At 38.2% G+C, this 21,767-nt stretch overlaps 1 protein-coding gene across 2 annotated transcripts in view; it reads right to left on the reverse strand.

The window, feature by feature from the left end:
* ENTPD7 (ectonucleoside triphosphate diphosphohydrolase 7) overlaps window positions 1-21,767 on the reverse strand; it is a 1,330,884-nt gene that overhangs the window by 1,041,045 nt on the left and 268,072 nt on the right. For both annotated transcript variants that reach the window (XM_044056723.1, XM_044056722.1), the window contains one exon: window positions 6,490-6,695. In XM_044056723.1, the coding sequence (XP_043912658.1) occupies window positions 6,490-6,695 (206 nt within the window). The remainder of the gene's footprint in view (window positions 1-6,489; window positions 6,696-21,767) is intronic.

Consider the following 21,767-nt stretch of genomic DNA (forward strand, 5'->3'; position numbering starts at 1 on the left):
TTTTACTTTAAAAAAAAATACAAATGTATAAAAAAATATAAAAAAATTGTGTTCAAAATTTTAAATGACCAACATAGATTTAAGCTTGAGGAGACTAGCAATGGAAATGACATCATCGAGACCTGGAGAACGTACAGCATTACACCTAAGCTGCCATCTAAGCTCCAGGAATTTAGGAAAAATTCAGGAAAAATTACCACCTCTAGGGTCAGCATTAACATAATCTAAAACAGAAAATTTAAATGAATGCAAAGGAAAACCCTTTATATGTCTATAAAGGGCATTTCACTCATCTGTTTTACTAATGTCACAATAGTACTGATAAATCCTGTACCTAAACTGTCTGATGGTTTTACCAATGTAGAAACAAGTACACTGTTGGCACAAAGCAACATAAACAATGCCCTTACCATCACAACTGAATCTCTTCTTGTACTTGATTTTACCATAACCATGTACAAAGCATTCAGTACCCTCAAGAATAAATTTACACTGAGAACAGTGACTGCATTTGTTTACTCTACCTGTATATGAATTGGACATGATTCTTTCAATCATAGTTTTAAAACAGGTATCTTTTTGATAAACCACAAACGGTCTTTCACCAAGTTTGTTAAAAATATTCCCATCACATCTTTAAATCTCCCAAATTTTTTTAATGATGCACTTGATTTCTCTGTATTCTAAATTAAATGGCAAAATCAAGGCCTTACCATGAGACAAGTTGGTCGATACCAAACCAGAATCAACAGGATTAACAGCTTGAACTAGGGACTTGCCAAGAAGGGGGGTATAAAACCCAGATGATCTTTTCCCTGTGACTTCAGTAAAGATTTCTGTTAAAAAATCCTCAGGATAACCGCTCCTCCAAAACATATCAAATAACTTACTGCATTCCTCTAGAAATAAACTTTCCTGACTAACCATCCTGGCCAATCTGACACATTGGCCTTTAACAATGGTCTTGTTTTGATGGACAGGATGCCAACTCTGGAAATGCAGGTAAGAATTTGAAAAGGTCAGTTTCCTATATAATGTGGAATCAAAATGACCTGATTCCCTGTTCTTGGAAAGAGTGACATCCAAAAAACTGACCTGTGTGGCATCAACTGACATTGTAAACCTTAAAAAATTGGTAGAAGAATTGATGAATTCAAAAAAAGCTTCAAGTCTTTCCTTAGTGTCAACCCAAAAAATAATGATGCCATCAATAAAGCGTTTATATAAACACCAACTGTCTTTAAACTCAGAAGGAAAAATAAAATTAGTTTCCTCAAAAGGCCATAACTACATTGGCAAATACAGGTGCACAAGCAGCACCCATGGCAACACCCTCGATTTGCTTGAATAAATGGCCCTCAAAACTAATGAAATTATTTTGCAAAACTAAATGCATGAGACTACTGATAACCAAACTTTTGTCATGTCCAGGAAAAGTCACTAAATATTGAAAAAAACAGTCAATGCCAGTATCATGTGGGATGCTGGATTATAAATCTTTGACATCAATGCATACAAAAAGAATATGTTCTCTATATAAACTGTCGTTGACATTAGATAAAAAAGTCCCACAAATCCTTTAACAAAGCAGGATAATTATTAAACACACTCTTGGTCTCCTGATTGATATATTTAGCAATAAAGAATGTCTTGGACCCTTTGGCATCAACTATTTGCCTCAGTGGGGGATCCTCAAGGCATTTGTGAACCTTGGGAAGACCAAAAATTGTAGGTGTTCTGGGAAATTGGACCTTAAAATAGTCAATTTCACTAAGTGAGACTTGATTGTTTAATAAAAAGATCTACAAGGGCCAAATCAATTCTATGAAGAGTCCCATTTAACTCATTTAGAGATATTTCTTCATACACATCCAAAAATAAAATAGAAAACATTTTATTAATGTAATCATTCGTACTCATGGACACCAGTCCCCCACCTTTATCTGGCTGCATGATACGAATAGATGCCTCACTACGAATGTGCTGTAATAAAAGATGTTCATCCATGCTTAAGTTAATAGGGCAACAAGATGGAATACTAACAATTCTCCTGATTTCATCTTCACAAAGTTTTTCAAAAACAAGTATTAAAGGATGTAGAGGTGGATTAAATGTACTGGGCCTTTTGTTCCTATGTAAATCTGTGTTATACAAGCCGTCATCAAAAAGACTGTTAAAATTGAGTTTCCTCAAAAACAGCTTGAATTGAACCAAAACCTGGTCCAATTTAGCTTTCTGTGCAGGAACAAATGTTAAACTTTTTTCAAATAAATTGGCCTACTCCTCAGTGACATCAACATGACTATAATTAAACACGTTAAAATCCCCTGTAGTGTTAAAAATAATTTTAACCACAGGATCTGTGTTCAATTCCAATGTCTGCCGTCAACCCGATCTCCCTTTCCCTCTCCCCTTCCCCCTGGTCCATGCTTGTTGGGGGAATGTCTGGATGGGTGTGTATTGTTGACAGAATTTCTGATTGTTCTCCCCCCTCTGATTCATTAATCTCTCGGATCTCCTCGGGGGGGGGGGGGTGTCTAAAGGGATGTCATCATTGAAATTATCCTGGCCGTCCAATTCATTAACCATCACACCAGCAACACTGTCTACACCAACAATATCACCTTCATAAACAGTTTGATGTACAACTGGTGGTCGTGGATAACCCATGCCTTTCACATACTCCTGTTCATCACGGTTAAATTTTTCTTAACTTTTTTTGCTTTTAAATCAGGTAACAAACGATCAGTTTTAATAAAGACATGGCTATATTGTTCAGCTTTAACATAAAATAATAAATCACTTTTAACAGAACTGTCTAAAAAGTCTCTATGGCTTTGTTTAAATCCGCCATTTGTTTCTCATAGTGCAGTATCAAAACTTGCAACAGTTCACAGCCCTGTTTATTGAAAAGAGAAATCAACTCACGGTGCAAGTCTGAATCATAAATGAGTCCAGATGGGTATTTCCATGAACAAAGCCCTTTTGGTATCCTTTCTACTTTGATGCTTTCACGCAAATAGTCACACTCAATCTGAAACTTCCTGTATTTCACCATGTCTTGAAATGTTTTTTAACTGTTTATCCAAACTGCCAAAATTGTTAGACTGAATTTCTGTAGCCAAATGTAGAGACGACCCCTCTTTTAACCAGGTCTTAAGACTGAAATTGGAAAAATCATAGACCTGGTTACTGGTACCGGCAACCGGAACAAAGCTCTGTCCTGTTCTAACATCCACCTGAGTATTGGGCATGCCTGTACGTTGCCCGGTGGAATCTCATCATCCTGGCTCTGTCTTGAACCGGAAACCAAAGGTTGACTGTTTGAAGGTTGTCCACAATGATTCAACCAAACTGAATCATGGACTTGTTCAGTAAGTCTTTGAACCAGAGCAGTTAAATTGTTGACTGCATCCGATAAGGAATCAATCTTCTCCTCCATTTCAATGGCAGACACAGTGCATTGCACACAAACCAACCAAATCAAAACGAAAAGTCAAACCAGAAATATAAAAGGCAACTGTGAAAGACACCAACACAGTAGAAAAAACTGTTTATTTAGCGCTTTCATCCGCCAAATGGCTGGACTTCCTCAGAATACAAACCAGACACTGAACAAGCATATAAATACCCGCCCAATTAAGGTCAATAGCACCAAGTAATGAATTCATTGAATAATTGATGCTTAATGCATAAAGACAAAATTAAAGTGAAATGCCTAATGCTTGTAAGACAAAAACAAAAATGAAAACATACACAATATATGACCTATACATATTAAATATTTCTTGTAAACCATAAAAAATACATATATAAAGGTATATATATATATATATATATATATATATATATATATATATATATATATATAAATTAAATAGATAAATCTCCTAAGTACATATAAAAACATGAACAGTACACAAAATACAAATGTATAAAAAATATAAAAACTTCACAATCACGAAACCAAAACATTGAACATACACAATACAACACACAAACCATAACACCCACACCTTATAACAATTAAATACAACTAAACACCACACAGACACACACCTGCACTACACAAATGCAGGGAGGGAAAGCCCCACTGCACCCCCCACACCCCCCTACTTACATATACTAACACAGAGATCGCACAAACAGTAAAGAAAAAATAATCACACACAGCCAACACGCACAATCTTACCTCCACCTTCCTACCCTAACCCACTCATACAAGTTAGCAAAACACTGACGCACACTCACTCACCTTAAACTGCAGACACCATCCACGTCAAACACTTCCGCAACATAACGTACATGCATAAACGTGAATTCGGCATAGTCCTATTTGCACTTATGCACTTTAGTTATTGTGAAGTTTCGACTTCATAGACACGAATTTCTGAAATTCGATATTTCATTAATTCGTGTTTATGAAGTAAAACCATATATATATATATATATATATATATATATATATATATATACACACACACACACACACACACACACACACACACAAACACACACACAGATATGTATGGTTATGCATCATTTCATCTAAGGTACCTTTCACTGAAGTACAAATGGTCAAAAACTGAAAGTACACTTGACTGCAATGCCATTTCATCTAAAGTGCAGAAGTGTATAGATGGTATTTCTAGTGTTGTTTTTGATCATGGGAGTTGCTGGGAGGCATACAGATTTGCATAGACTGGCAATACCCACTGTCATGCTGTACCCGAGATTTACAGGTTTGTGTGCCAACACTGGTTCACTGTACATGTTTTTTCTGTTTTTTCCCATTGGTTTGTAACTATTAGAATATATTATTATGGGGGGTGCAGGGATCCTTCGTCCTCAGCAAAAAAATCTTTTAGTGGTCTACATACGTTTTGTAGAATGTTTTTGACAAAATGGCTTTTCTTTCATATGCACCTTGAGCCAAATGTACCTTTAGTCATTATTTTTGACCATTTGTACCTCATTTAAAGCTACCTTTCACGAAATGATACACAATCATACACTACATACATGCATAATTAATATGTACATACATACACAGCATATAAAATACACATGCATAAATAATCCACTGACACAAGCACTTAATATGGAACACTTTGATTAAGCTTCTTCATCCTCTTACAATCAAGACTTCAGACTGCTTTAATTTGTAAAAACACACCATTTATACTTCATTCCACATCAAATGATATATTCACTACAAAATACAAACTCTTTACCGACATGAAATCAGACATTTCATAAAATAGTTAATTTAAAAATATCTTTTAACTGCGGTGGTGGTGCTGCGGTAGCATTGTCGCCTCACAGTAAGACGTTGTCCTGTTCGATTCTCAGCTAGAGCATCTTCTGTGCGGAGACATGCGTAAATGGACGTACCTTCGTTGAAGGTTGTGCGTCAGGGCCGGCAACTCGGCATGTAAAAATCTACTGCCAATCATTAGCGGACCAGAGTTCCGCTGTGGCGACCCCAAACCAGGAAAAGCCGAAAGACACAACAACAATTTTAAAAAATCTTAAACAAAATTTACATTTTTCTAAACATCTGCGCATGAGTACTGACAGCAACCTTACCTGAGGACTCTACATTTCAGCACAGGTGATATGCAAGACCTTTGTCTGAGGTGCCATTGCATTTACCGCTTATCCAAAATTGTGTCAATGTCACACTCTCTTTCACTAATGTCTACGTGATCTAATACAAATGTTTCTAGTATGCACATTAAATTATTCTTTTCATTTATGTTTTCTCTGTTAATCATTTATTATATTTATTACATTTAATAAACAGTACTTCAGGGAAGAGAATATAGAAAGACTCTATAGGGCTAAACAACATTATGCATGTAATTTAGAAAATGTAATACATATTGCTAAGTAAGATGGCTATCCCTCACTTTAAAATGAAAAAAAAAACAAGTAGAAGTTGGCATTAAGGGTAACAGACCATGTGTATGCAATAAAGACTGCAAATAGTTCATAAATCTAGACATTCTACAACATTAATAACTTTCACAGAGAGAATTCACAATCCTGCAGACAGTACCAGTCTTTTTAATCTCGTCTAGTGTCTGTTTACCAACACAGGCAAGGTGGACAATCATTGCTGGCTGACCTATGTGAACTAAACTCTTTGCCTCTTGAGTATTTTATTTTTTTTAATTCCACCACACATATACTACATTCACTTTTTGTTTACTGTAGTACTCTGCTTCTACAGTAGTGTGTACAAGTCAGTATATGTCTTTATTAGCTAGTCTACAGCGCATATGCCAGTACTTGTTTGCATTGTGTGTGCATGTGTTTTTGATATTTACTGTTACGCTTATGTCTTTGATCAGGGTTGTGGCGCACAGTGATTCATTTAGGTCAGTCTTCCTAACAAGAAAAACTATCAATTTTCTATGGGAATACTTCTGCATTAAGTTTGAAAATTGCTCTACATGGCATTACCACAGCAACTGGAATAATCACCTGGCTTGATTTTCATGACCACTGGTTTTCTGTTCTTGTCTCTCATCTGTTTGATATCAAGAAGGTCATGAGGGTTCCCGTTGTGAGGGGGCCAGAAATACACAAACACCCGTGAGCCGCTGCTTCCACAGTCAATAACAAGTCCATAATTAAGATCTGGGTTCTCAGTGTCAGTCACTTCCATGTCTCCAATATGCTTCAAGTACCTGTTACAAACAGAAGCAACAAATATATTATTAAGGGGAGCACATTTTTGGAGTGTTAATTACCCACTTGCAAATTAATAAAACACAAAGCATCAAAGTTGCATAGAAATCCTCAAGTAATCACTCTAGAGAGAGCTTGCCCTTTTTCTCTCTCCACTTTAACATGGACACTTAGCTGTTCTAAAAACAGTCTACAAAAAAATCCACAGACAGGCAGTGTAAATTGCTGGTGCATGAGGTCAAACTGCTAGAGACAATTTCAAAAGAACAGGCCTGATAGAAGACTATATGCTATCTCTTCATACAGGAAAATAATTCTGAAGGCTAAGAGGATATAGGATTGAAAAAAAGTGTCCCTCAGAGCAATCAATTATCAAAACAAACTAAAAGTTGGAAGAATTCCACAGAATATGATGTAGGTCACAAACAAAAGACAGTGGTATGCTAACTAACACTTAGGAGAAGTTAATAAAGTAAGTATACCAGTTGCATTGGTAGTACTGGTACTGCACAACTTCAACCTTCTGACAAAATATGGCATCTTAAAATGTTAACGGTAAGACCAAGCTAATACTGTTGTTCACTTTTTGCTTCCCAGTATATCATATCCAGTAAGGAGTCTGCTTGAAAACATTCCTTTGCTTGTACTCATCAACAACAGACCATATGCATTGTGAAAATTACAGAACAAAATGTTGACAGTTACCCAGCTACGCCAGCCTTCTTTCTGCTCAATGAAAATGCATCAACCAATGTGACCTAAGAGTTAATTTTTGTCAAGATGAGACCTCAGCCATAGCTTTGAAAATGTACTTACATCACAAACCAAATATGGAGAATGGTGACAGTAAGGACACCAGAACCATTTGTGGAGGCCTGCATCATTTTAAGAAATATAGAAAATATTAATAAATGAATGGCAAAAGTTCAGCAATTTGTAAAAGTAACTGGTCATGTACCAAAATTAGGTTTACCTTTGCAAGAAAGTTATAGCCAGGCTCCAGGAAGCACAAAAAACACAGAAACAGAAATGGCAAACGCAGACTTAAAGGGGTGAACCACACTGGTGTAAGACTCTCATTAAGTTCATTTTTAAGTCAACACTGTTATTTTATAAAGTCAACACTTATGACTGTACAAAGTGAAGACAGATACCTTGGCAGAAGACTTGCTCTCATTCAAAGGCATGTTCAAACAGCTTTGCACTAATTAAATGATATTGACTTAGCACTCACAAACATATCTGTGGCATCAAGAATCTCTGAAAGACTGGACCACTACTCTCATTTCCAGAAGGCTAATGTGGAAACACTTCCCAAAATACTCCAAAAGTCCTGATACCAACTAGCTAGAAAGGGGCTCTCCAATTCTTCAGCAATATACTATATCAGTGACTTAAGCTGGTTGGGGGGGATTTAGCACTGTGCTGAGGAACCTAACAATACAGGGAACAGTGGCAAGGAAATAAGGCAAGAAGGTCCAAAAGGAAACTTTCTCTGCAGCCAACTGCAGAAAACCATCCACAGCAGGACCAATAAAACAAAACGGGACTGTGTGAACACTTGTATTACCAAAATGCATAAACAGGCAGCCCTGGATCCAAGTCCATGGCAAATAAGAACAGAAACAAGACTTCTGGGGTTCTCTCCACAGGAAGAAGGCAAGACTTTAGATTGTGCTTACAATCATCCCTACATAAAGACATACTTCCTGGCTGATGGTATCCCTCAAGTGAACGCAGCCAAGGCAAGGCCATCACAAGAGCCACTGCCAGGAAATCACAGCTAAGGTCACCAACAACTAATCATCCAAATAGGGAAACACTCAGACTACACCTGCAAGTCTACTACCAAGGCTAACACTACAAATCATTGGGATTAGAAGACAGGCCAAACTGAACAGCTTTCTAAAGTACTGTCCACCACTACAGCTATGCAGAGGAGTCTCTTTAGCAGTTTCTGGATGATGACGTGCATACAGTCATCCATCATTTCTAATGACTTCCCCCTGTGATGAAGATAAGACTGCTCATACATAGCCAAAAACTGATTTGAGAACTTGCACTCCACCTGCACAGATCGCAGTAAGTGACCCATGGGAAGGCAAACCCCCCCATACTCCCCTGATTTCTAAACACCAACACCACAGTTTCAAAATATAGGGAAAGTTGAAACACCCCAGTACAGCAAAGCTGTCTCACATGAATAGTAATCCAACAATGCCTGCAAGCAAACAATATGAGCCACAGAAAATACATAATCAGTCATGTTCAGACAGTTGGAACTATAACAACTGGCCATCAGACACATGCAGAGAACCCTGTCTGCTGATGTTATCCAAAAGCCCTGCAGCAACAGCAGCATTAGCAGGATTTAAAGACTAACTATTCAGAACTTCACACAACTGACATGCTGAATGATAGCGTACAGAACCAAAAATCACAAAGGACCATCTCTAACTTCTTGGAGACCAACAACAAATGGAGGTCAAACTAATTTCTTCTTCTCCTGTTTGAACATCTATATTGTTCTTACTGACTAGTCAATCAGAAATCGAGGTCAAGCTGTCCAAATAAGTCCAGAATGTGGCCTCCTATGAAATGCAGAACTTTCTTGCACCAGGTAATGGCTCTTTATGCTAACGTGAACCTGAATAAATACCCACCCCACCTGTGTAGCCTCAAGAGGAATGGTCAGGACTGCTGCAAGGCTATCTAAATAAAAGTTCTCACAGGAGATTGTGCAGTGAGGGAAGACTTTCTTGGAGAACCAGAAATAAGATTATCTGTTCCTTGACAGACTAGGTAGTTGGTTGCCTTCTTCCTCTTGAATAAATTAGGAGGTTTAGAAGGAGAGGAAGGGTACACAGCCTGAGTGTGAAAAGATCATTCTTCTGCAAATGAGAAGTGGAGCAACACCCTCTAGCCAGAAGATAAATATGCAGTAAGGCACAGACAGGCTACCATAAGCATGCTGGACTTTGAAGAAGATGGACCAAGTCCTAAGCTTAAATCTGGGTTCAGAGTTCCTCATCTTCTGTAGTTCATGCACCTGCCTAAGATCCCCTTATTACTGCTAAGCCACTGATGTTCACAATGGCCTCAAACGTTTCTTCTCCATATCAACAAAGTGTGAGGTTGAACTTTTGGTACTTGCAGCAACTATTAATATGATGCTTGGTCCTGTCTTAAGATTTTAAACTTTACACTTCTTAGGCATCAAATGTGAGGCCTTCCAAAGATGCACGTTAAAAGGAGATCCAAATGTACAAGCAGCCAGACAGAACATGGGACCCTGGTACTACCCGCATTTCTCAGCGTTCATGCAATATGTATGCATGAACCTAGGGTGCATGTGCTCTCTAAGCAGAGAAGCACAAAATTAAGTATAACTGCAAAATATGGGACAAGAAAGATGTACTTGACTGTTCCACCATCTCCAGTGCAACCCCTGATGTAAGATTATGTTGTATACTCACAATGAATCAGACATCAGTTAACTAACAATCTAGATCAGTATGGTATTCTGGCATACAAGCTGCTATATTTAAAATACTCCATGCTTAATTTCCACTGAAAACCACATTAACTTCTTAATAACATAAACTAAGGCTTTGAGAAAGAAACCTATGGATTACATTAGGCAGGTGAGTTGGTCTAGGAAACTGGACAACAATATAGTTACTTAAAGGACAGAACAAGGAGTCTTGATTCTGGCAAACAGGACACAGTTTCCAGCTGGAAACACAAAAGGTAGGGTGAAAATGGATGCGAGGAAACCAGAGCTCACATAAAACATGACAAGGGAATGAATATCTTGATGTTTTCAATTGAAGAAAACTAGGGAAAAAAATGTGGTATACATATCCCAGAATGACTAGAACAGTACCATTTAAGAGACTGAGAAAGCATGCTAAATGAAGGAGTCCAGTCGTGGGGGAACATCAGCATACAATAATTAAATGTGATGTTGCTAACTCAAGTTACATAAGCCCAACATATTTAGCAGGCAGTCCAGGAAAGTAAACCTAATCAATCAGAAATGGCTATGACCAGAAGACTGTAAATATCTGACCTGACCCACACAAATGCAGAAGAGGGAACAATGTCAAACTGAGGGAAGTATTAAATGACAGAAGCCCTGGGATACTGTGGTTTAACATCAAGAGGAAGGGATACACCTAAACTGAGATGACAGTGCATGATTTTTGGAGGGCAACACCAGAAAATACTTAACAGAATGGCAAAGTGAAAAGGTGGAAAGGTAAAAAGTAGGTGGAGAAGCTGTAGAGGTGACTAGGGAAGAATCTTTATGAGTCAGGAAAGTTTTTGAAGAAAAGGAATATGCAGGAAGTAACTTTTATGATTCATACAGAGTAAGGAGGCAACCATGGATGATAACAGGTCTGCCTATGTCAATTTAGTACAACATTTTTGTACAACTTACCACCCTCCTTGTCAGCTTAAAATTGATTCATCCAAGTGCTATTAGTTTCCAATGTATGCTGAAAGAGGGCTTCAAGCAAGAAATCACACTGTTAAAGGCTCCCTCAAAAATCAGGCAATTTAATCCCTTTTCTGCTGAAGGTTTTTTTTTTTTTCAAAAGACTGGCCAGAATTTGACCTTACCTTCAAATGCCAATATCCCAGTACTGATTTAAGATAGTCTTACGCAATTTCAAGGCAAAATACAAGGATGGTTAGCCTTTTACTATGGGCGCATGACTCAACAGCAATTAATAAAAACAGCACAAAATCTCAATCAGGCGTGCCTGTTAGAATGTGTAAAATGTTCACATTTTGCTACATTTACAATGACGGAACATATCATTTATCCCTTTTTCCTAAGAAGGGTACTAGTTTGCTTTTCATTTCATAAGAACACACTAATGATGTGATTCAATTAATATATATATATTGAATTTGACAGCCTAATAAAATGTGAAATTAATCTGTCAACTATGACCTGAGTTGCAAAAAGCAGGGCACCTAAACTGCTATACAGGACTACGGGTGGTATCTAGCAATACAGGACCATATTTCTGTAACAGTCTGACATACTGTAAAAAATTTTCCATAATGTCATGACCCTCAATAACAGAATAACTTAAGTCACTGCAGGTATAAAGACAGTTATTCAACATCAATCTTCACATGATATATTTTACTGCACATGAATTAAACTGCAGGCAGGAAAACCAACATTTCCAGTGACAAAAGCTTCCATTTTCAGGAGTTATATGTCCATCTGATGTAATGACAACACAGTAAATATAATTTTTTGATGGTACTTTGTAGCCCAGGCTGACAGAAGTCAGACATTCCAGCCCAGATGAAAAGAAATACAACAGACTGTGACACTGAAGGCATATGAACCTCTACATCTGGTGCCTGTGCATGAAAGGACAATGTCGAAACAAAACTTTCAGGAAATAACAGGATTTTCAACTACAAAATGCACCCAGGTCTATGAAAGCCTGCATTTGAAACCACTGTATAAAAGACCATATGTGAAGTCCCCTTTCAGTTCATAACAATATTTTTCAAGGGATAACAACACACTCATAAAATACATTTATAACTTTACTTCTACCTTCAAGGATTTAAATGCAGCTTAACCTTGAATTTGATCCCAACACCTTAGCTGCTTTAAACCATGGAATTTGAGAGACAGTACTCTGGAAGTGAAAAACAAAACTGTCTTTAACGTTGTAGTGACATCTCAGTAAAGCTATATTCTGGACTGATGCTGCAGAGTTCATATTGAGAAGTTATATACCACCCCATACAGAAACCTTGTGAAATGTACCTTGTTAGACTGTGACAATAAAATGACAGTGCATGCTTAAGTGTAAAAGGTGGCGAACTCCATTTGAGTTCTTAATAAAACTTTCATAGAGTTAATCCAGGACCTATGTTAGTCCAATAACATCATATCCATGTTCCAGTGTCTTTGTGTTTCCTAGATACTTATGCATGCTGTGTACACATAACTGCCATTCAAACTTCAATGATTTCAGTAGATCTCACCCGTAATCCTGACAGAGAAGTCATAAACCTCCCTACAATGCAAAATGTTACACTGTGATAGTGACAGCCTATAAGCCCACACATTTGGTGCCTGTATCAAAAGCCAGGTCAGTCTCTCTTTGAGGTAGCATTTCATTATGAAACTTTCAGGCAGTGACTATAAGATGCTCAATTACAAAATGTACCCATATATGGCATTTTTACGTTATTGTAATTCGGTGCAGCTGAACTTGTAAACTTCAGTACAGGGCAAATTTACCTTGTTCTTCACTGAGGGCTGCCTTTTCATAACAATAACTGGGGTTAGAAAAAAAACAATGTAAATTACTTGTGTATTCACACACACACACACACACACACACACACACACACACTATATACAATATATATATATATATATATATATATATATATATATATATATATATATATAGTTACAGCTTTTATTTTTTCAGACTGTTTTTGGTATTTCAATCTCTAAACACTTAACAACACAAAGGGCACTCTTGCAGTCTAGGAATGTTTCTGATGCTCCCTTATGTGTACTTCTTTTCCTCATTGTACCCCTACTGGCAAACATGTGTAAGAGTCTGTCAGAGCAAACCATATACAGTTTTGCCAGGTTGTTTTTTTCTTGAAGGTTGGCAGCAACTTAGCTGAGAACTGCCTGCTCAAAAAGTGAAAAGCTATATCTGCACTAAACAGATGACTGCTGTGCTCACCATAGTTCCTTTCCTCAGTTTGCTGTATAAGCTTCACTGTGTGCTGATACTGGCTATATGTACCATTCCTTCATTTTATTAAATAATAAAACACTGCATTGACTAGTAGAAGGAAAATTGGGTTTGACATCCAGCCCAATTGCGTTAAAGGACAAAGCCCTGCCTACAACCCAGGGATCCACATTTGAGAAGCAAGTAAGGTACCTGAAAGAGCTGTCAGGGGAGGATGGGGGTGGGAAGATGGCTGTTAGCTGCCTCGCAGATGCTTCTGGGCAAGTAGAGGCTTGCCTGAAGCAGCAAGGCAGTACAGGGAAAATGTGGGAAGTGGGCATCCAAGTCGGTGACCGCAGCCCATGCTAGTGCATATGAAAAAGCATGACATGCATGATCAGGGCTGAGGGACATAAGTGGTCCCTGCAGTGCTACAGGTACTGAGATCACCACCAAAGGGTGGGTGGGGTTAGGGTCATGAACAATATGCCCTCATTTGCCAGGATGCTACTGAGTGTAGCAGCAACCCTCAAGGCTGCTAAGAATAACAGCCTCCCAACATGCCTCTCTTCCCTGTATTGTTCTGGGTACATCCCTCAGATGGAAGAACAAACAGGCTTTGCTGATATGGGAGGACATAATTTGCAAGCAAGGAGCCAAAGAGACAAAAAAAAAAAACTTGCACAATGCTGCTTATCTTTCAGGTGCACTCAAGTTTGTATGCATCTGACTGCTCACATATGTCACACACAGTTTGCTGTTGTATTTACTGACAAATTATGGTATGAGCCTCAGACTGCCATTGTGCCTTCTGACATCTAGTATCTGTATACAGTAGTAACCATGTTGACTTTTTCACCTGGCACATAACACAGTATACATTATGTGAGGGCAGTTTTTAGTCATGTATGACAGTGAAATAAATACTGAGGGAAGAAATAGCCAGGGAATTGTTATGGCTAGGCTTGTATAGGCCCTAGGGCCGATAGCCTAGTACCAACCTATGAACCTATATACATATATATATATATATAAAATAGGTTTTATTTAATGGCATACAGTATTTGTAACCAAAGCCGTATTTATACAATGACTCAAGACTCATCTACAGATTGCCCTTGTTAGTATTTACACCATAGAAATTTCTTTGGAGAGGAATCGTTATGACTCTGCATTTTTCTATTTGTCTCGGGACTAATTTGGAGAATTATTACATGGAAAGTTCCTTTGATGCTACATTGGGAAATTTTCAGCACTTGCAGAAAACAATCACTGATTGTGAGATGATGAATGTTTAGGGTTGACAGCAGTGGATCAGCAGACCAACAGTCCCGATACGCGATTTCTTAATTAGCCCAGTTCAAAGAATGTGACAAGAAAAACACAATTCTGAGGGCGAGAGAGTTTTTAAGAGAGATGGGATCCACTTCAAGTTCTCAGTATCTGTGCTGCATATCTTTTTCCAACAGTGCAATCAGGTTAGTACCCCCCAGACTCTCACACACACACACACACACACACACACACACACACACACACACACACACACACACACACACACACACACACACACACACACACACACACACACACACACACACACACACACACACACACACACTCTGGATGGTAAAGTTTTAACTGCAGTTTTCTTCTCAACCGAGTACAAGGATGACTGGTAACCATCTATGGAGAGAACAGCAGTCTATATAGGATCATCAGTGTGTTCTCAGGCAGGCTAGCATTTCCAAACATGTATTTTTGGCTTTGCCTTTAAAAAAGTACATTTTCAATGGAAGATTACTAGTAATTATTTGCTCTGCTAGTCTTCTTAACCATATCTGCCAGTCCCTGAGAACAGTGTCCCAATCACTCCTCAAAACATGGGACAAAAATGTTCTCTTGTGAATCCAAAACAGAAGCAATCGTTGGGGGAGCTTTGTCCCTTCTCTGTAATATCCCCCAAAAAAAAAAACAGAATATAGCCCTGAGAACTCCTACAAAGTGTACACATAAAAAATAAGAATGCATGTTTCAAAAAATAAGTCACACCATCAAGATGAGCATTAGCTTCAGCTCTCACTGCTCAGAACACAACAAAAAGCTGAAAAATGAATCCTCTGCTTCAATGACCTTACCTGAAGTGATTAATCATATTTATACACACTGTAGCCTTCACTGTAGGCAACTCCTCATGAATGAGTGGAATCAAAATCATCTAAACAGCTAATCTCACAGTTTATGGAAAACAGTAACAGCTAATAGATTGGTTAACCATGATCTGCTATTACTATATAGTTGGAGAAGGGAGACAACGCTAATGAATAAGATGGTACTTCATGTCTGAGCTTTAACATCTGTTCATTTTTTAATGGAAAACTGCAATGTAATTATGTAATTAGTATAACATCAAAATAATTTATTCTAAACTGCAATGAAGGCAGAGACTTGAATTTAAAAATCAGATTCCTAATGATCTTTAAAATAAAAAAAAAAAAACATGTTAAAACCAAACCATCCTGGCACCACTATTCTAGCCACTTTCCATAGTGCAAAGATAACTCAATAACCTGTATAAAAGGGGTTAATGGCACAGCCTCCTGTTCCCATGGGACAGGTGACACTTGGGACTGAAAGAGAACTAAGAAGGCAACTATGATATCCATGAAAACCAGTCTGTTGGAAGAGATCCAAGAAGGGAACAAGGAATTTTCCAGGCATGTTAAAAAAGAAGTAGCACAACAAGCCTGAATCATCAGCACCCTTTTTCCCATTTTCTACACGGGGTCGGGTATCATGTTAACTGTTGCCATCTCTCTCGATTCAATGCCACACTCCTGCTTCTTCGACACTCATGCCGGACTGTCACAGATTTTCTTTCACACAATCCATCCACCTGTTTTGCTGGATGTCCTTGTTTCCTCTTACCTTCTTCCTCTCTGTCCCAAATCTTCTTCACCAGATTGTCTTCTGCTTTTATGCATGTGTACAAACCATTGTAATCTGTTTTCTGATTTTTTTCTGCAATTAGAGCTATTTTAGCTTCTGCTCTTATGTGCATTCAAGTCAACCATTATAAACACCAATTCATGTTGTCCTGCTTTATCTAGTAGGTCCTGCAACTGCTGTCTGAGTGCACACATTTCCAATCACAACCCTGCAGTGAGGCATAGGCTAAGATTATGAATACTGCTTTATCATTACACTGGAGTCTGACTGCCATGAGTCTGCTACTGATTCTAAGGATATCCCTCACTGCCTTCTGAAGCCTCTCTTACCACATTCTCACACCACTTCTAGGCTGCCCTTCTCCTGAGGAGTAGTAGACTCTGGATCCCAAGCCAAGTGGCTTTGCTGCACTGCCCTTCCAACTTGTCTCTTGGATACATAGGATGTCCAGCCTCCTCCGTATCATGTCATCGACTTCCAAGCTGCGTCCTGTCAGTGAACCTATATTAAGTGTAGCACTTCTCAGTTCATGTTTGGCAGGTTGATTGGTTTTACGTCCAGCTTTCGCTCAACAGAACTATCCCAGGTAACCCATGCTGGGCAACTAGACACTGGCCGGCCAGTAGCTTATTGACCCAGAGCTGCTGGGCTTTTTACTGTAGGGTGGTAGGCACACACACTGGCCAAATGGGGCACATACACCCCTCACAGCGTTAGCATGGGTCCCTGGTGTAAGTCGGAGTAGGCCGGGTCCTCAACCCACTTATCACTGGTAACTACCCATGCCCATTTTGGCAACATCAGTCTCTGCTACAGGTAGGTGGGAACAATACATTAGGTTGCTATGGAGTAGGTATAATACTTCACTCTGTTTTTCTTCATTCTTCATGAAAGAAATACAAGGCGTTTACCAGAATAGGAGACTTTTAGTTCTGAAGCGAAGGAATGGACAGGATCTTTCCAGAATATGCAATAATGAAGGTACTTCAAAGATTATGAGAAGAATGCTACCTGGCCCAGACAGTGTGGCAACAAAGGCGATGAAAGAAATGAGAGGTAATCCTACTGGATATCACAAGACTATTAAACCTATTTCAGCAAAAGGAATACATCTACACACTGGAAACAGCATAGTGCCTCATTTCAGAAGAAGACCACAGATAGTCATTACTCTGTAGGTGATACAATTCTGGCTACTGGTGACAATATGGAGAAAATATGCAAGAAAAAAAATCATGGGCATTTCACTTAGACGCCAGAATCAGAATGTGATTTTAGAGAAAATATCTTGTTAAATTAATTAGATCCAGTACCTTAACTAAGATGCTATGCAGATGGACAACAGCCAGATCCAATTTGATTTAACCAGCTCATTGACTCCATGCTACAATACATGCTAGTTAAGACACACAGGAGGTTGGGATTACAAACATTCTGGAGCAAATTAGCCTAGCTCTGTGGCATCAATGGATGGAACCCTGACTGCGACTCAGGTGACCTGGGTTCAATTCATCCATTTTCCAATTCAAGTGACAGTAAGACTGGCTATAAGAGTCTAGAAATGGATCCACTAATACTCTTCAAGACTAAGCACCTTTAAATATAACTGCATGTCAAGAACTGCTTGAAAATGACGGTCCAACTAAACAAACACTTGCGCAAATCAAATCGGACAAGAGTCACTCACTCCAGGGATTTCAATCTAGCCTGCGACATTAACAAAACATGTTGGACAGACAGCTATATCTGCCAAAGATTGCCACTCCTTTGGAATAAGCTCCCACTTCACATGAAGCAGAGCTCCTCAATGACCCTATTTAAGCACAAACTTGGCAACTGGATGGGTGACCGCAAATTCAACCTGGGGATGGCACCTATGCCCCTCATGGACAGGGATAGTCAGCGCTTATAGAATTGCTCTGCTAACAATGACCATCTAACTTTGGTCAATTAGGGTACACAAGTATTTTCCACGGCTAGGCTTGTAAAGGCCCTAGGTCCATTAGCCTAGTAACCTCCTATAAACCTATGAATAAAATGTGCTGTGGCTGTACAGTAATTGAGCAAACTTAACATAATACAAACCACAAAGAAAGTGCTTACTATAGGGGGGCTGGCTTCAGCTTCCCACATCTCTCATTTCCAGGGATTTGGACTTTTCCAGCCAACTTTATTATTCTCATGTTATGATAGTTGTACACCGGAGAAAGAGCAACCAACAAAACACACAAAAATACAAAATACCTTCCTCTTTTTCTGGGATACTTTGAGCTTGGAGAGCTAACAAACAAAGCACTTCAAGCACGAACATATTGTTCCCACATACAGCGAGAAAGAGCATGTGCCCAAATACAATTTCCAAGTAGTTATGTCCAAGCAACTTGGATACTTGCTTCCAAAAAACTGAGAAACAGAATATGGGTGTATAAAACTTCAAGCAGCTATGCTCAAGCAACCAGGATACCAGCAATACAATATCAAGCAAATTACTATAGTCCCTGTACAAGCCCTGTGCTAGTCTAACAACACGACAGCCGAAATAAGAAAATCAAATATCCCATCAAACCATATTCTGTCAAGTTTTAGAGATTTCACCATGCAAGAAGTGGCTGACATTGTTCTCTAGCACTCTACATAAGGTAGATAAGCTAATAATGTTATGGGGTGTTATGCACTTATATGCTCGATTTTTTGAGTCTCTGCTAGTACGAAAGCAGACAGAATGTCTCTCTAACAGTACTGCATTGTTACAAAAAAAAATCTTTAAAGTTGGTAGACATGGCAGTTCAAATAAGGAAAACAAATGACAGAGGTGTTTGGGGGGACCCTAAGAACTATTAAGGCTTTAACTGGCACTGAAACTTTCATTACTGCCAGTTGCAAACTGTTAAGTACGTGCCAATTGACAGCAAGCAATATATGCCAAATACACTTGTTTGTGTTAACATCTTAGAAATATAACAGCAGTTACATCAAATACTATCCAAGCACCTGCCTCTACTTAAACTTGAGTACGACTCAAAATCAAAATGGTTGAAACTCCTAAACTCGTTTAAAGAAAAAAATGCTTTGTAAGCAAATTCATAAAGGCACAGAAAGCCTCTCATAATTATGAAGTGTGGTGTCCTAAAAACCTCAACAAAGAATCAACAGCCCAATAAGAGACTCAAGTTTCACTTTACCTTACATTTCACTCCTTTAGCCTGTAAGTTATAAGTAACAAACAACAGAAATTTAATTAGTCTCCATCCCTTGGGACACAGGGGCATCTTCCCTCCTCATCATAACAACCTCAAGATACCATATGCAAGAAAACCTTTAATCAATTATGTCAGAATTTGCACATGTAAGCGCAAAGCAGGTTCCTCAGTGCAGCATCATAGGAAATGTAACACCTTTTCAGGCAGTACTTGTGAGCATTAGGATAAATTGTATTAAAGTGTTCCCGACTTTCAGCAATTAAAATCTTACATAAAAGTATGAGAACTTCCTTGCAACAGCAAGCATTCCTGTAAAGAGGGTTTGCTTAAGTGCAAATTGATCAACACTTAGGAGACTTTGATGGTAAGATGAGCCACTTATTTAAATTACGTTCTTGAGGATGCATTTAAGTGCAATTCTAAAGAGCTGACAAAAACAAAAATAAGCAAATAAATAAAAATCATAGACAAAGCAGTGCTCCAGTCTGTGTGTAGCAAGTTGCTATTACCAAACATGGGTAAGCAAAACAGATGATACATCTCTGTAGTATAAGAAGGTGTAATATTCAAATTAACATTTATGTTAAACACTCAGCATTCCAATCATAAACTTTATTAAGAGACGTAAAAGAGGCTGTTTTTCACTCATCTTTATTTGATAATTACTGCACTCGTGTCCCAAAGCACTTATCACATATCTGCAGCTGACAACAAAATACTCTATAATAAAGCTGCTTTACACCTGCTTTTCACTCATCTGTATTTAATAAATGGAATATAAGTGCATTAAACTATTCAATTATTACATGTCTATAGCTGGCACCAAACTTTTCTTAAAGATATTTTAGGCTTGAATGAGTTTTGTGCATTTCCACTTCACACCCATAGCTCATTTTGGTATCCAAACCTTTCAGGTCTGGCATCTTTAACTAACCAACTTACCAGCTAACAACAGGAAGCATTAGAAAGTGCAAAGAGTTATTAACAAAATGACACTAAGGTTGTTAAGGATGTGCTGCAGTAGACAAATTAATCACTATTTGTCACTTATTATTCAAATGTTCATATTTGCGTTCTTATTTTCAGATGACAGAGCCCTATGTGTGGTACGGTGTGATATGCCATGGTGGGAAACACGGAAATGTATTGTCAATGTCAATTTACGTCGAGACATTGCTAGCTGTTAGTAATTATGAAAATAAACAATATTTCCATAAGTACTTAACACTTTAAAAAGCAAGTGACTTACAAACTGTTGTGTGACATCAGGTGAAACCTTAGATGTTGTTGAAGAACACTATCTTTGACATTTGCACGGTCTGTAAGTTGTACATCTTGAGAGATATTAAGTATTATTTTTATTGCTTATTATGCAATTAAGCTTGTGTTTTCCCATTTCTGTAAATATCTAAGTAAACATGCATTCATTGCGGAACTTCATTTTGTCCATGTAAAAGCTTATGTCTGGTTAACCAAAGTGTTCTAACAATATAATAGAGATTATAACTTGTAAAAGTTTAGCAAAAATATAATTTGGAGTTCATGTGCATTATGATATATTTGAACATTTATGGAAAGATTATAAATACACTGACTATTATCACTGGAAAGAATAAGTTTTACTGATAACACTGTTACTTGCGCAATTTTAATAGCCTTTACTATTCATAAAAATATTTCTGTTTGTTTATTTTATGCTTTTTAAGTTTATTTTTCAGAAAATGCTCAGGAATGAAAGCTGTGTCTAGGCTGTTAGAGATGTGACATTCCACACCACGAAGGTGTTAAGGAGCCAAGATATTAAAATATGCTATGATGGGGTTGTAACATTTAAGTGCACACATCAGCTTGGAAACTCTTTTTTATAAGGCTGTGGGTAATGTGGCGATGTCAAGAGAAGACAAGAACAGATGGCTGAGAATGCAAGTTTTTCATTAAGTGCTGAACAGTACTCCGTATGGAGAGTCTTCATTCTTCTTGAACAAACAACATAACTTCAGAAACCACTCCAATCCACTTGAAAGACGGGTTCAAATGCCCCTGTCTGCCCTTTAGCTAAAACCAAGGCTGTAATTAAGAACATTAGTACTGCTGAGTACTTGCATATCATAAAGTACAATGTTCCCTTCAGTATGTACCTGACCAGGCAGATGCAGCAACTAGAGCAAGCTCAGAGGCTCCT

Source organism: Protopterus annectens, chromosome 14.part0, assembly GCF_019279795.1.
Source record: "Protopterus annectens isolate FY-2018-M chromosome 14.part0, PAN1.0, whole genome shotgun sequence".
Lineage (NCBI taxonomy): Eukaryota > Metazoa > Chordata > Ceratodontiformes > Protopteridae > Protopterus > Protopterus annectens.